Source organism: Sceloporus occidentalis, unplaced genomic scaffold (genome assembly GCF_023333645.1).
Source record: "Sceloporus occidentalis isolate IW3139 unplaced genomic scaffold, rSceOcc1.0.p SCAF_6, whole genome shotgun sequence".
In the NCBI taxonomy this organism is placed as follows: Eukaryota; Metazoa; Chordata; class Lepidosauria; order Squamata; family Phrynosomatidae; genus Sceloporus; species Sceloporus occidentalis.
The window spans coordinates 36,078,264-36,094,685 of record NW_028316986.1 but is presented as its reverse complement, the minus strand read 5'-3'; the positions used below and the strand labels follow the sequence as shown (position 1 = coordinate 36,094,685).

The 16,422-nt window shown below is 40.8% G+C and overlaps 1 protein-coding gene across 1 annotated transcript in view; it reads right to left on the bottom strand.

Moving 5' to 3' along the window:
- KCTD3 (potassium channel tetramerization domain containing 3) overlaps positions 1 to 16,422 on the bottom strand; it is a 59,538-nt gene that overhangs the window by 28,610 nt on the left and 14,506 nt on the right. Inside the window, exons 4-8 of the mRNA XM_089529309.1 lie at positions 12,796 to 12,869; positions 11,430 to 11,488; positions 10,455 to 10,535; positions 9,183 to 9,323; positions 2,865 to 2,955 (exon numbers count right to left, since the gene is read on the bottom strand). Coding sequence (XP_089385435.1) covers positions 2,865 to 2,955; positions 9,183 to 9,323; positions 10,455 to 10,535; positions 11,430 to 11,488; positions 12,796 to 12,869 — 446 coding nt within the window. The remainder of the gene's footprint in view (positions 1 to 2,864; positions 2,956 to 9,182; positions 9,324 to 10,454; positions 10,536 to 11,429; positions 11,489 to 12,795; positions 12,870 to 16,422) is intronic.

Sequence of the window (16,422 nt, the reverse complement as noted above, 5' to 3'; positions counted from 1 at the left end):
TATGCTGACTAGGGTTTCTGGATGATGAACTGTGAAGTATCTGGAGGCCAAACATTCTCCTATATTTGTTCAAGAAATCAGATTAAAATGCATGAAATAAAATACACACAATCAGAAAATGCATACAATTTCTGAGTCCAAAAAATAGCTGTTCCAAACTTTGCTTCAAAGGAACCATCCAAAAGGTGCAGAACATTTGGGAGAGTACAGAACTCTCAGAATCTATGAATTGGCACAGCCAATGGCCATACAAGCTAGAGGATTTGGAGAGTTATCATCTAAAAAAGTAACTTTTCCAAATTGTGCTTTGCTAAGCCTGAAAGTGTTGGGCAAATTCTGGAATACCAGAACTCTACTCAGTCCCCTCTGGAATGTGGTACAGCAGCATTTATAGACAAATTACCATTGATCAAGGGGAATTCACCAAGAGAAGCATAGACACACCACAGAATCATAGAGTTGAATCACAGAGTTGGAAGAGACCACAGGGGCCACCAAGTCCAACCCTCTGCCAAGCTGGAACACTAATCAAAGGAACCCCAACATGCTTGCCATTCACAAGGGAGACCACTATATTGATTACAGTAAAGGTTGTATAACTTCATATCTGTATGGGCTCATGGGAATCAGACATGCATGAGCAGAAACAAGTTGATTGACGATTAACATGAATACAAGCAATGTTCTGGTTGGCACAAAGAGTAGAGGTCTGCAGTTGAGAGATGTCGCACTCCAAAAACAGTATTCTGCTCAGCAAATATGAAAAAAACCTCTTCTTCACCTGAGAAACGTTGCATTCTATCCATTATTGTGGGGGTATCTATATATGTTGTTGTGTGCCTTTAAGTCATTTCCAACTTATCACGGCCCTAAGGTGGGTTTTCTTGGCAAGATTTGTTCAGAGTATGGAGCAGTTATTTTTTGGATGGTTCTTCCAGGATGAGACATGCCTGGGGTGCCTTCCAACTGAGTTTGGAGCATGCGTCATCTGAACACCAGGCCCCCCATGTAGCCTGAGGGTGGCTCTTTTGGGCCATCTGTTTGAGCAGCTAACCATGCCAATGTTTTCAGCCACTGGGACACTTTTTTGTCACAACCAAACAATGTCCCATGCTGTTTTTCAAGCAATCTTGATGCAGTGGAGTAGACATAGTAATGGGCTGGATGAGGGAAAACAAACTCAGGCTGAATCCTGAGAAAACAGAGGTACTCGCGATAGGTTCCCCAAGTCCACGGATGGAGATTTGTCAACCAGTCCTGGACGGGGTCACACTTCCCCTAAAGGACAAAGTGCGCAGTCTGGGGGTTCTTCTGGATCCATCACTACAATTATCATCTCAAGTAGATGCAATGGCCAGAAGTGCCTGGTACCAACTTCGGTTGATATGCCAACTGCGTCCCTACCTGGACCGAAAGGACCTTGAAGCAGTGGTGCACGCGCTGGTAATCTCTCGTTTAGACTTCTGTAATGCACTCTACTTGGGGCTACCTTTGTATCAAGTTCAGAAACTTCAATTAGTACAAAATGCAGCAGCCAGACTGGTCACCGGTACACCTCGGACTAACCATATATTTACCAATTTTAAGATCTCTTCACTGGCTGCCGATTAGTTTCCGGGCGCAGTACAAAGTGTTGGTCATTACCTTTAAAGCCCTTGGGCTTGGGACCAAGTTACTTGAAGGAACGCCTCTCCCTACACAATCTGCCCCGCACTCTCAGAACTACAGGGAAGAACCTATTGGACTGCCCGAAGACTAGATTAAGATCTACTTCCCATAGGGCATTCACTGTGATGGCTCCCAAATTGTGGAATGGCTTGCCTGAGGAGATCCATCTCATTACTACCTTAGATGCCTTTAAGAAGGCAATCAAGACAGATCTCTTCCGGCGAGCCTACCCCCCCAGACCTGCTTTAACAGCTTAAGATGATACTCCACTCGGAACTTGATGAGGAACCAGAATTTGATATTGCACATGTACAGGTATTTTAATGTGTTTTTAAATTTTGTTTTGTATAATGAGAATGTATTTTAACTATGTGTTAATTTATATATGTGCTGTTCTCCCGCTTCGATCCGTAGGGAGAGGCGGGATATATTAATAATAATAATAATAATAGTAGATCAGTAGCACTTGTAGACTTCCACAAAGAATAGTTCAATAATTTTTTTAATAAAATAATAAACCTGGATAGTGTCCATGAAATCTCTTCCTTAACAAATCTGTCAGTTTTTAAGGTGACAAGAGACCCTTTCCTGCTTTATAAAAAAAGGATCAAATTTAAACCTGAAGATCCTAGTACTGAAAAGAGGTGATCTGAAATGACAAAACTACTCTGATCCTAATACTTTCTGGCAATATTAAACATCAGCTGCAAATGCTTTCCAAAAATTTATAACCTAATATTAAGACAAGGACAGAGAACCTGAGCCCCTCCAGACTTAACGGGATTTGACTTTTTAGCAGCCACTGCTGAATTACACACCAAGATTTAGAGTCACAGTTTTCCCATCTCTGTTTTGTGGAATATTATACATATTAGTCACTTGAAATGACATGCCGTATATACTGCCAACATTATTTTTACATCAATTAATAGCATTAACCAAACATAAATGACCATCTGACAATGGCAAGTTGTTCCTTGAATAATGGCAGCCTGTTCTTTTGTAGGAAGACTGGCAAACCTTGTTGCCTTTACAATGCAACAATTTATACACGGTGTGGTGAAATTCTGGACTAAATCTAAACAGGAATATTCCACACACTGAAATGTCTATGCTAATATTTTTCCTGCAGAACAAAACAAATGTTTAAATGTTACACATAATCTAAAAGGCAGAATTAGCCATCCTGTATTTACCTATAACAAACTGCAAAGTGAGCATATGCAGCTACAATCCAGTTGTGATGGCCAGCCACTATCAAAACTTTCCGTGGATCCACAGGAAACCCTTTAAAAACAACAATACAATAGAGGTAAGTTATTGTTGATAATAAATCCCTTTTCCTAATCTTTACTACCATGGTAATTGTACAGTCATGGCAGGTATATTTATATTCTAAATTTCTGCATATCTTGCACAAATATAAAATCTGATACTGTGTAAGAATTTAATTGTCAGGGTGGAATGTAAAAACATATTAACTGTAGCCAAACTCTTATGCAGTTAAGGACAAATGAGAAGAAAAAGTAAAAGAACCAGAATACAACAGGTCAGCGACTTCTGTGCACGGACAAGTAGAATGTTTAATAATAATCTATGTAGAGAAATGGAAGGTGACAACAACAAAAAGGAACAAAAGGCCTCTTCCACAAGATATGAGAAATAAAAAAGAAATATAAAACAAAAATGAGGTTTGATCATTTATTGCTATGGTTTGACCAGCAAAGGAACACATATAATCATAGAGTTGGAAATGCCTGTACTGCAGCCACTCGCTCACAAACCATAAGGCTGTGGGTTCAATACCAGCCAGGGCTCAAGCTCGACACAGGATTGCATCCTTCTGAGGTCGCCAAAATGAATACCCAGCTTTCTGGGGCAATTAGCTTACAGTTGTAAACTGCTGAGAGACTGCTTAGATGATATAATACATAAATGAAGCTGCTATTGCTATAAGGGCCAACCCCCCTGCCATGCAGGAAATCACAATCAAAGCATCCCCAACTGATGGCCATCCAGCCTCTGTTTAAAGGCCTCCGAAAATAACTCTACCAGACACTGAGGGAGTGTGTTCCACTGTCGAACAGCTCTCGCTGCCAGGAAGTTCCTCCTAATGTTGAGGTGGAATCTATTTTCCTGTAGGTTGCATCCACTGTTCTGGGTCGTGTTCTCTGGTGCAGCAGAGAACAAGCTTGCTCCCTCCTCAATATGACATCCCTTCAAATATTTAAACAGGGCTATCATATCATCTCTTAGCCTTCTCTTCTCTAGGCTAAACATACCCAGTTACTTAAGTCTCTCCTCATAAGGCATAGTTTCCAGAGCCTTCACCATTTTGGTCGCCCTCCTCTGGACACGATTCAGCGTGTCAACATCTTTCTTGAATTGTGGTGTCCAGAAGCAGAAAAGAGTGACACTATTACTTCCCTTGATCTAGACACTACACTTCTATTCATGCAGCCCAGAATTGCACTGGCCTTTTTAGCTGCCGCATCACACAGTTGATTCATGTTCAACTTGTGGTCTACTAGGACTCCTAGATCCCTTTCACACATAGTCTCATTCAGCCAGGTGTTCCCCATCCTGTATCTATGCATTTCATTTTTTTGCCCTAAGTGCAGTACCTTACATTTCTCTGTGTTGAAATTCATTTTGTTAGCTTTGGCCCAGCTTTCTAATCTATTAAAGTCATTTTGAATTTTGATTCTGTCCTCTGGGGTATTAGCTAGTCCTCCTAATTTGGTGTCATCTACCAATTTGATAAGCATGCCCGCTATTCTTTAATCTAAGTCATTGATAAAGATGTTGAATAGCACTGGGCCCAGGACAGAACCCTGTGTCACCCCATTAGTCACTTTTCTCCAGGATGAAGAGGAGCCATCACTGAGCACCCTTTGGGTTTGGCCAGTCAACCAATTACAAATCCATTTAACAGTTGCATTGTTTAACCCACATTTTATTAGCTTGTTTGCGAGAATGTCATGGGGAACCTTGTCAAAGGCCTTACTAAAATCAAAATATACTACATCCAGAGCATTCCCTGTGTGTGTGTGTGTGTGTGTGTGTGTGTGTGTGTGTGTGAGAGAGAGAGAGAGAGAGAGAGAGAGAGAGAGAGAGAGAGAGAGAGAGAGATCATATTAGTCTGGTATGACTTATTTTTCAGAAACCCATGTTGACTTTTTGTGATTATGGCATTCCCTTTACAGACTCTCTGTTTAATGATCTGTTCTAGAATCTTTCCTGGCATTGATGTCAGACTAACTGGGTGATAATTGTTAGGATCCTCTTTCCCCTCCTTTTAAAAGATGGGGATAATGTTTGCCCTCCTCCAGTCTGCTGGGACTTCTCCTTTTCTTCAGGGGTTGTCAAAGACTATTGCCAATGGCTCTGAGATTACATTTACCAGCTCTTTTAATACTCTTGGACATAGTTTATCTAGTCCTGGAGACTTAAATTAATCTAGATTCACAAGGTATTCCTGCACTACCTCTTTACTTATTCTGTGCTGAATTTCCCCTATTGTGTCCTCTGCTCCATTTTCCTCAGGTTGAACACCTTTTTCCTTTTGTGAGAAGACTGAGGCAAAGAAGGAGTTGACAGCCTTTTCTCTATCCCCTGTTAGCATTTCACCATCTTCTCCATGCAGTGGCCCTACCATTTCCTTCTTCTTTTTGCTGCAAACATAACCTTAAAAGCCCTTTTTAGTGTCCTTAACCTCTCTAGCAAGTCTGAGCTCATTTTGTGTTTTTGCTTTTCTGACTTTCCCCCTACATGTGCTTGCTATTTGTTTGAATTCTGTTTAGATGATTTCCCCCTTTTTCCATTTCTTATACATGCCCCATTTAAAACTTCGCTCAGTTAAAAGTTCTTTAGTCATTCATCCTGGTTTCTTGAGACAGCTCCCATTTTTCCTCCTCATTGGAACACTTTGAAATTGTGCCTTCAGTATCTCCCTTTTGAGAAACTATCATCCATCCTGAACTTCCTTCTCTTTTACTATTCCTAACCACAGGATCACCCCCAGTATTTCCCTAAGTTTACTGAAATCATCTCTCCTAAAGTCTAGAATGTGTGTCTGACTATGTCTGGCTTCTCCTTTCCAATGTATAACAAATTCCAGGAGAACATGATCGCTCCCATCTAAGGATCCCACCACTTGCACCCCACTAACTAGGTCATCTCTGCTGGTTAGGATCAGATCTGGGGGGCGGGGCCTGAGCAATGGCCAGATAGGAACTGCCTAAGTGTTCTAAAATGGATAATTGCAGTTAAAAAAAAAGCTCCCAAAGAAGGAAATGTTTATTCTCTGAGGTGGAGCCATAGCAGGAAGATAAAAGGAACACAGGAAGATAAAAAAAAAAAATTATTATCTCCAGAGGAGAGTCAGGAGAAAGCCTGTCCAGCATTAAAAAGTCAAACGGGGCAGCTAAAGGCTATTAATACAAACTTTGAGATAAAGAACTCAGCCTTGGAACTGCCTTAAATTGGGGTGTAATTAACCCATAAATTACAAATGGACAGTAGCTTGATTGAGAAGGGGGAAAAGCACTCAGTCATTAATGAGAATAGAGACTGCAATCAAGAAATCAGAAGACTATTCACCTGGAATACTATGTCCAGTTCTGGGCACCACAATTCAAGGATGTTGACAAGCTGGATTGTGTCCAGAGGAGGATGACCAAAATGGTGAAGGGTCTGGAAACCATGCTTTATGAGGAGAGACTTAGAGAGCTGGGTATGTTTAGCCTGAAGAAGAGATTGTTGAGAGGTGATATGATAGCCCTGTTTAAGTATCTGAAGGGGTGTCATATCAAGAATAGAGCAAGCTTGTTCTCTGCTGCGCCAGACAATAGGACCCAGAACAATAGATGCAACCTACAGAGAAAGAGATTCCACCTCAACATTAGGAGGAACTTCTTGATAATAAGAGCTGTTCAACAGTGGAACGCAATCCCTCGGAGTGGTGGAGTCTCCTTCTTTGGTGGTTTTTAAACAGAGGCTGGATGGCCATCTGTTAGGAGTGCTTGGATTGTGTAATTCCTACATGACAGGGTGTTGGACTGGATGGCCCTTGTGGTCTCTTCCAACTCTATGATTCTATGATTCTGTGACTAGGACGTGGAAGGGCAGCTATAAAAGAACAAGACAAGATTCTGAAATGTAAAGATATATCTTTGAATACTAAAGTTAGGATTGTTTATGCTTTTATATTTCCAATTTCTACGTATGGTTCTGAATGCTGGACAGTGAAGAAAACAAATAGGAAGAAAATCAACTTGTTTGAAATGTTATGGTAGAAAAGAGTTCTATGAATATCTGCTAAAAAGACAAATAAATGGATCCTAGACCAAATCAAGCCAGAACTCTCCCTTGAAGCCAAGATGGCTAATTTGAGACTGTCATACTTTGGACTTATCATGAGAAGACAAGTCTCAATGGTAAAGACAATAATGCTTGGTAAGGTAGAAGGTAATTGGAAAAGAGGAAGACTGCATTATGGATGGGTAGACTCAATCAAGGAAGCCATGGATCTGAGTCTGCAAGACCTGAGCAGCACTGTTGATAACAGGGTGACTTCGAGGTCTCATTCATAAGGTCATCGTACATCAGTCAACTTGATAGCGGTTAACAACACATGAGAATTCAGCATCTTAAAAGATTTCATTATACATATGCACACACTTCTCCATTTTAGAAAGGAAATCTCAAAAACCAAAACTGGAAGGTGAAAAGGAATTCCAGCAGCAAGAACTGCAGCTTGAAATTGTGCAGAGCGATAGTTTCCTAGCTACAGAATGGCACAGCAGCTAGTACTGCACAGAAAACAAAGTTCCTCTTCTCTTGTGAGCAACTGCAGCAATTCTAGAATAAATGACTGAAATGTACACAATCCTGTGTATACAAGGAAAAACTGCATGCCATACACGTATGAATCTCTCCTGTGCAGAGAAACTATCATGCCACCTAACCCAATATTGCCAATGGTACAGTGGTCCCTTGCCTTATATGGGGATCCGTTCCGGACCTGCTGCATAAGACAAGTTCCATCTATACTCAAGTCCCATTAAGGATAAAGGGGCTTGTGTATGAGGCGGTGCAAGCGCCACGGTTGCGCACACCATTCATTAAATGGTGCAGAGCTTCCAGCATAAAGTGGAAGCCACATAAAAGGCGCCCGTGTATGACGCGGGCACACTGTACTCTCTGTATGCAAAGCATGTACCTATCCATTAGTAAAGCCTTCTATCAACTGGAAGTGTACGGTGCACACATCCCTGATTATATGACAGCAGACATTACTAGCAGACACATGAATGTAGCCTAGCTATAAGGCTGGTGCATGTGGAAAACAAGGAAATTAGGATATGCTGAGGAACCAAAGCAGAGAGCTACAGCTACTGTATGCACTCTTACACTCTATTGTTAGATACAGTGGTGTAGAAGAAAAGAACATTTATAGGAGCAGTGTACGACCATCTTTCAATACTTGTCCAGTATGAAAGCCTAATAAATAAACAGCATTCTCATTTAAAGTAGGCTAAAATTTATTCCACCTCTATAGTTGCATCAGTTAAGAATGCTTTAGATAATTTCTTTCATGGGTATAAATGCTCCTCTTTTTTAGGTTTGAAAACTTAGATGGACTTAGACAATAATGTCTTCCATTTTCTAAATAAGAATTATATAACTGAGAACTAGCTTTCAGCTCGTCAACCAGTACTTCAGTTACATATAAGCAGGTCCCCAAAAGAACAATTTCAGTTGTAGAGAAATTAAGTTGAACTAGGACTCAAGACCTTGCAATCTGGCAACAGCATCTATGTACTGGCAACCTCTTAAGGCACTTGCACTCTATGGCTGGTTTTCAACCACTTTCCAATTTTCAATTTACATGTATGCGTGCATTTAAAATTTAGTTTTCAAAGATGGACACATCATATATACTATGCAACGAACAAGTTTTAGGTTTTAGATACAAATGGCCCTGGACAGACGGGCCCTTTAGCATGTCCTGGTGATGTGCTAGGGTTGTCATTTCCAGACGCCCTGCAACTCCAGGATGTCACCAGGACGTCATCGCTGCGCGATGCCATATATATGGCGTGTGTAGCGATGACGTCACTGCTGCATGCCGTCCAGATGGGCGCACCCAGGAGTGATGTGCTCGCACCGCCGCAGGCAGTTTGCAGTGGCACCAAAAGGAGCTGCTTTTCAGAACTCCTTTGCTTTCCGCGTAGCCATGCAGCACAATTTGGTTGCTGCGGTGTGGCTACATGGAAAAGAGAGGCGGCTCCTGGCACTCTGTACCCTGCCAATGAAAGATAAAACAACAATGTCTTCTGGCAACCCAAAGACTAGCAAGTTTTATTTGGCACATTATCACCTTTAAGTTGTTACAACTATTGTTTTTTGTATCAATAGACTAACATGGCTACAACCCCCCTACCCAAAATTAAAATACTTTCCTGCAAAAATTTGAAATGCATTTTAAAAATTAAGTTAATTTTAATCACCTAGCCTAACTGCATCTTCTCCAGCACCAGCAAGTGAAGGCTGTATGTTTCCTCCTCGTGCTTCACCTTCAGGGCAGTTTTGAGGTGACCTAACATCAACAGATGCTCCTGCGGAACTGCTGATCTTGCGACTTGGAATGCCTGAAAAATAAAATAAGACATTTATCTAACTTGGTTTTACTGTCCTGTATTGTTATGATTTCACTGGCAGTCAGAATATATAGACTTCTATTCGATATGAAGCATCCAACAACTGTAAAGAACTCTGAGTGGATGAAACTTCCCAAAGACTTCCTCTAGTTTCCAAATATTGCCTCCTGAATATCAGGGCTGGAGGAGGGGGCTTTACAATGACATGGAGGTTGCAGTAGGAACGCAAAATCTGCAGAGGCATACAGTATTGGGCTCTTAAGGCTAAGGTGCTGCCATACAATTTTGGCCAATTTCTCTTTTCCACAAAAGTCCTCTCCTCCATCATATCCGATGCCATTTCAAACAGCCACCTGAACCTTAGTGGAAGGATGTTATCCTTCATAATCTAACCCAGAGTTCCTGAAAAAAATACTGTATAATTTTGATATGCAGTGACTTACCAAAATCAAAACAACTGCTCAGATAGTGCAAGCTTATCAATCATAAATGAACTCACTGGATAGATTAGTCAGGTCACCAAAACAAGTGGACAACCTGTGGTTATGCTGCTGTTGCTGGATTGCAATTCCCATTAGCCTCACACATAATCATCAGGAGGTGATTGTGAGGGAATATAGGAGTAGCCACATCTGGAAGGCCACAATTTGCTCACTCCTGCAACAGAAGCAGTAAGTCATCTGCACAGACCTTGAGTAATACAACAATGTACCACCTGCACAGGCCTTGAGAAATACAAAAATGTATCACAATCCTGTAATTAAATATTCACATGACTGTCTAACTTTTAACAGAAACAATGTGGAGGTGTAGATCTGCAGAGCTCTACAATGATCTGTTCAGGCTGGGCAAGCTCTCACAAGAAAAAAGGAAGACACAGTACATGCAGCAGAGATAAATGAAAGAGAATTAATGCAAATGGGTAATTTAAACCTTTCTTGAATATTTAGGATAAAGTACACTTTAAAGACATGATGACAACTTCTAGCAAGGGTTTTATCTATAAAACAATATTGATAAGATCCTGAAGTAGAAGATTCATAGCATGCTTAACTATAATGCAAATATGAACAGAGTCTTTTTCCAGAAGACAGGAATGACGTACACATATCATGTATGTACCTGGAGGTGGAAGATATCCATGAAAGAGGACACTGCCACAGGAGGAACGCTCCAGCTCTTCACATAAGAGCAATCTTCTTACTGAAAGGCAACAGTATGTGTACTAGAAACACATTTAATATATTTAAATGTAATATACGTTAATCCATAATGCTTTGTATTTTTTTTTATTGGCAAGTACATATTCTAAACTTCAATGAAGATACATGCTGAGTTTGTTCTAGGGTGAGCTCAAATTTCTCTTCCCATTTTGCTAAAATGAAAAGTGAGGATAAATCATTGCTAAGATTATTTTTGTCCTCCAGAAAGATTACTAATGGGGTTTCCAGCATTAAAACTTCAAATTATAAGGTTGTGAAACCAGGCAGCATTACAAATACGCCAAGAGGTCCATTAATTGGTAAGAATTAATATATGTTTTTAAAAACTTACCAGTGTATAATAAGCACCTGCCTTCATAATAACCTGCCTAAATACAGCCAATGAGAGACCTCTCAGTTCCAAATTGTGGTGCTGCAATGCAAGCGACCCTGATCCATATTCCATCCATGTATATGTCACCTTGTCGTGGGAATCAAAGAATGTGAAATCTGGGGAATAAGGCTGCAATACGTGTAGAAAAAAGAAGAAATCCTCCCTGTGGCTGCGTTTGCATGACTATGTGTGATGATGTAGAATCATCCCAAATGGCATCTCAAAGGTGAAAATGGTGAGGTAACTGAGAAGTTTCCCTGCTGCTCTGAGAAAGTTCAAAAGATAAACAAGTGAATTTTCTCTCTCTTTGGTCTCCCCCACAACAGAGCCAAATGTTATTGCCTATGAACTTGTTGTAAACAAACAGTATTGTTTACAACAATTTACTTTATGTAGGGTTTAACTATACATGAAATGTATTTTCAGTTAGACTTTATATGCCATAACTGAAAGGGTAATTGAGCAAGTTGAAACTAGTGAAAATGTAAATAATATATTTACCTAAAGGTGTGATTCCATAAAATTCTGCTTCATGCCTGAGTACATTAATACTCACTCCTCTACAAGAAAGTAAACATGAATATTAATTCAGTAGCTTTATGGTCAAGAAATTAAAATTCTAAACAAAAGCAAAGCGTAATCTATTTTAAGAAATCCCATTTTCACATCCCATTTTCACATGCCAACACAATACTTTAGAAAGACAATTGAATATTGTTCTACAGGGTACTGATAAACAGAAACATCTACATGAATTTAATTAACGATTCTTAAATTTAGGCAATAATTCTCCTTAAAGGAGAACTGACCTACTGAGCTGAAGCTCAGCTCTGTATAAATAATTTGTGTTATAGTCAACATTATGATGACGGCCAAAAAATATTTTTTCCTTCCCAGTGCAGTCCTCTGGATCACCTGGAAACCAGGTCCTGGGGGTCCCCCATCCCTGGACTGTTTGGAAGTAAAGAAATGGCTGCAACGCAGAGGGAGAAATCGCACCACTCCTGGTTCCTCTAGATTCCATTGTTTCACCAGCAGAAAACGAATACTGGATTTTGTCCTTTAACTGTTACTTACATAAATTACAAAACTAAAGCACTTCTAAGATACATATGTGCTGACTAAATGACCTGTCCCACCACCTACAGAACTAGGAGCTGTCAAACTGAACATATGTACCTCACAGTGAGAAACACACATATAAAAGAAAGGTTATTTCTTTTATGTCATTTAGGTGCCACTTATGTTTGATGGTTTTTTCAGGACTAAGTCTCAAAAGCTAACAGATATCTCATGCTTGATATTTCTTTGCTACACTGGACTGCAAAGTTTCTGGTACATGATGTAAAAGCTACAGAATAAGAGGGAATGTAAGAACTCACACATGAGAGTTAAAGGCTTAAGATTCTGCTAAAACCCAGTATCCCCTTTAAAATTTCTCTAGATGCCCATGTCAAACATTTTTAATAGTGAACTGCTCTGTTGAACTAGTACTCCATCTCTACATTTTGTGATACTTTAGCTGATGCTAAGAATTCAACTTATTCATGCAGGATAAGGCTACCAATGGTTACTAGACATGCTGAATCACTACATCCCCTTCAGTATCAGAGGCAGTAAACCCCTTAAATACCAGCTGCTGCAGAATACAAGAAGGAGAGTACTGGCACACTGGTGTTCTGCTTCTGCACACAAGTTCCTTGAAAACATTAGAGCTGCAGTTACACTCATGTCCTGCTTGTGGGCTTCAGAGAAACTTGGTTGGGATGGGAACAAAATGTGAACTACACAGGCCTGTATTTGGTCTCATTCAACAGGGCTCTTCCTGTAAGTGTTTTAAATGATAGCAAAAATGAGAGTTACTTACCGCAAATCTAATTCTTTTGTTCGAAGAAAATTTAAAATAGGTGCAAAGGCTGCAGGATCTCTGTCAATAAATATCTACAAAAAAATGAGAGCACATTTATTTGTTTTGCACACATATTTTTAAAAGAACAGCTATACCACCACTATGTACTCTTTAATTTGTTGCTGGTTTAATTTTTTAAATTGTTGTGGAAATTTTATGCTTTTCATATATTACTTAATACATAACTAAATACAAAAACCTCTAACCTCATTCAGTTAAGTGCAAGCAACAGCATGTCATTCTGAAAGGCATGTAGGTGAAGAACTCACAGACTACAAACAACAAGGACTACTGTGACAAACTGTAGCATTCTCTCCTGCAGGCTACTAAAGCAACTGATTAGCATTGTACAGCAAACAAGAGATGATCAAGAGAGAAATCACCAGTCTAGAAGCACAAGTAAGGAATCTCTACACAAGCCATCAATGCACATACCTTCTCCAAGAACAAGAAAACCAGCTGCAGGATACATTTCTCTTTCCCAATGAAGAAGAAACTTTTCTTACTCTACAACCTACAACAGTAATACCATGAACCCAGATAACAATATTGTAAATCTATCAAGCTTCACCTTGAGTAAATCAGAGGAGTCTTTTCTGTCACAGGGATTATCCTTCTGCCCATCCAAACCCACACATTATAGGCCTTCTTCCACCACCTACACCTCAAGGAATACTTCATGGACAGTGGCACTACTAAAGGACAACAACTCACAAGGATCACCCGTCTCCACTACATAACATATATTGGGTATACTACCCAATATACAACACAACAGCTCTGAGTCATAAAAAGAAGAACTCCACATGGACTCCTCCTGATGGTTGGTGCATAGACTTCTACATAGAACACTTCCACTGCTATACCCAGGCAGAAATAATCAATAAAAGATATAATTTACAATCTTAGCCACAAGAAATAAGATGCTATACACAGCCCCAAGAACAATCCTCATCAAAGACCATGACAAAGGAGGAGATGTAGTCATCATAGACAAATCTGACTACTTACAAGAAGCTGTGAGGCAACTGCCCAACACTACATTTTATAGACTACCAACTAACAGTCCCACAAATGAATATCAGGAGGAGTTACTCAGACTACTCAGTCAATTTCCCATGGAGGTGTAGAACAAAATTCAAACTGACACACCCTGCATTTGGATAAATATGTATTATCCAAAATACATAAACATGGCAACTCTGGACAACTCATCATCTTAAGGACTAGAACACTGGCAGCTGGTGCCTCTGGATATATGGACGATATCATTAACACGTATGTCACTAACTCTACTTGCTATGTGAAGGACACTACCAACTTCTCGTATGAATTAAAGTTCATCTACAACTTCCAAACACCATCTTATCCATTATGGATGCAGAATCTCTGTATACCAACACCCCACAGAAATATGGACTCTAAGTTCTCAGGAACATCATTTCAGATCAGACCATATTAGAACTAGCCACCAAGATCTGCCACTTTGTTCTCATACATAACTCCTTTACTTTTGGCCGCCTTCCAACTCCAAGCTGTCTTGGATTAAACCAATTATCTGGACCCATTTCAAACTGGCTTTAGGGCAGGATACAGAGTTGAGACAGCCATGGTCGCCTTAGTCAATGATCTCCGTCTGGGCATCGACAGGGGAAGTGTGACCCTGCTGGCACTCGTCAACATCTCAGCAGCCTTCGATACCATCAACCATGGTATCCTTCTGGAACGCTTGAGGGAGTTAGGTATCGGGGGCACTGCACTCCAGTGTCTCCATTCCTACCTCTTGGGAAGATTCCAGATGGTGAGGCTGGAGGATAGTTGCTCCTCTAAGAGAGAGCTGACATCTGGTGTCCCTCGGAGTGCCATTCTATCTTCCATGCTATTTATCATTTACATGAAGCTGCTGGGAGAGATCATCCGGAGACATGGAGCGCGGTGTTACCAATATGCTGATGACACCCAGATCTATCTCTCTATGTCTCCGACAGTTACAGTGACTAAGGATGGAATCTCTCCTCTGGATGCCTGCCTAGAGTCAGTAAAGGGCTGGATGAGGGAAAACAAACTCAGGCTGAATCCAGAGAAAACGGAGGTACTCGTGATAGGTACCCCAAGTCCAGGGATGGAGATTTGTCAACCAGTCCTGGACAGGGTCACACTTCCCTAAAGGACAAAGTTCGCAGTTTGGGAGTACTCCTGGACTCATCTCTACAGTTATCATCTCAAGTGGTCGTGATGGCTAGGAGCGCTTGGTATCAGCTTTGGCTGATACGCCAACTGCGTCCCTACCTGGACAAAAAGGACCTTGAAACAGTGGTACATGCACTGGTAATCTCTTGTTTAGATTTCTGTAATGTGTTCTACAGTCCGTCCTCACCTTACGCGGGGGATCCGTTCCGGATCCCTCCGCGTAAGGCGAATTCCGCCTATGCTCGAGCCCCATTGGAAACAATGGGGCTCGTGCGTGGCGGCGCGGGGCGCAACAGGCGCGTGCACCCATTCAATTGAATGGGATGCGCCGCCCCGTGTGCGCCCCCCGGCTTGAGCGCGTATGCTCAAGGCCGCGTATGGCGCGGGCGCACTGTACAATGGGTTACCTTTGTACCAAGCTTCGATTAGTTCAAAATGCAGCAGCCAGATTGGTCTCCGGAACACCTAGGTCAGACCACATAACATCAGTTCTAAAATCTCTTCACTGGCTGCCAATTAGGTTCCGGGCGCAATACAAAGTGTTGGCTATTACCTTTAAAGACCTATATGGTTTGGGCCCAAGTTACTTGAGGGAATGCTTCTCCTTACATAATCCGCCTCGCACTCTCAGAACATCTGGGAAGAATTATTAGATTATTCAAAGGTCAGGCTAACAACAACTTCCCACAGAGCATATTCAGCCATAGCCCCCCAAGTTATGGAACAACTTGCCAGAAGGGATCCATCTTATTACCACTTTAGATGCCTTCAAGAAAGCACTTAAAACGGATCTCTTCCGGCGGGCTTACCCACCCGACCTCTTATAAAGAACTTAAGGAAAAATTCCACTTCTGATCACAACTGTGCATTTTAAAAGATGTTTTTATTGTCTTGAATGGATTTTTTTTGTTTTATTATATGTAAATTAGATGTTATTGTTGTTTTATGGTTATTTTACAGTTGTAATCCTGCCTCGATCCATTGGGAGAGGCGGGAAAATACAAATAAAATTTATTATTATTATTATTATTATTATTATTATTATTATTATTATATCATGTCAATTGTACAGCCATAGGCACATGCATTGCACCCCAATGCTGGACTCATGGAGAGGACTCATTCATTCCACCAGAATTTCAACAACCTCCTACCATCAATCTCAGCCTAGAACTATCAACAGAACCAGTTCACTTTCTGGACACCACCACTGTATGCTACACAACACACTGTACACTATAAGCACCATACTATATTTCAAACCCACTAACAGCTACATATACATACCTCCAGTTTCCACCCTGAATACACTACCAAATCCATAGTTTACAGCCAAGCCTTTCAATACAATTGCATCTGCTCAGACCCCAATACAGGGAAGCCAAATTTGTGCAA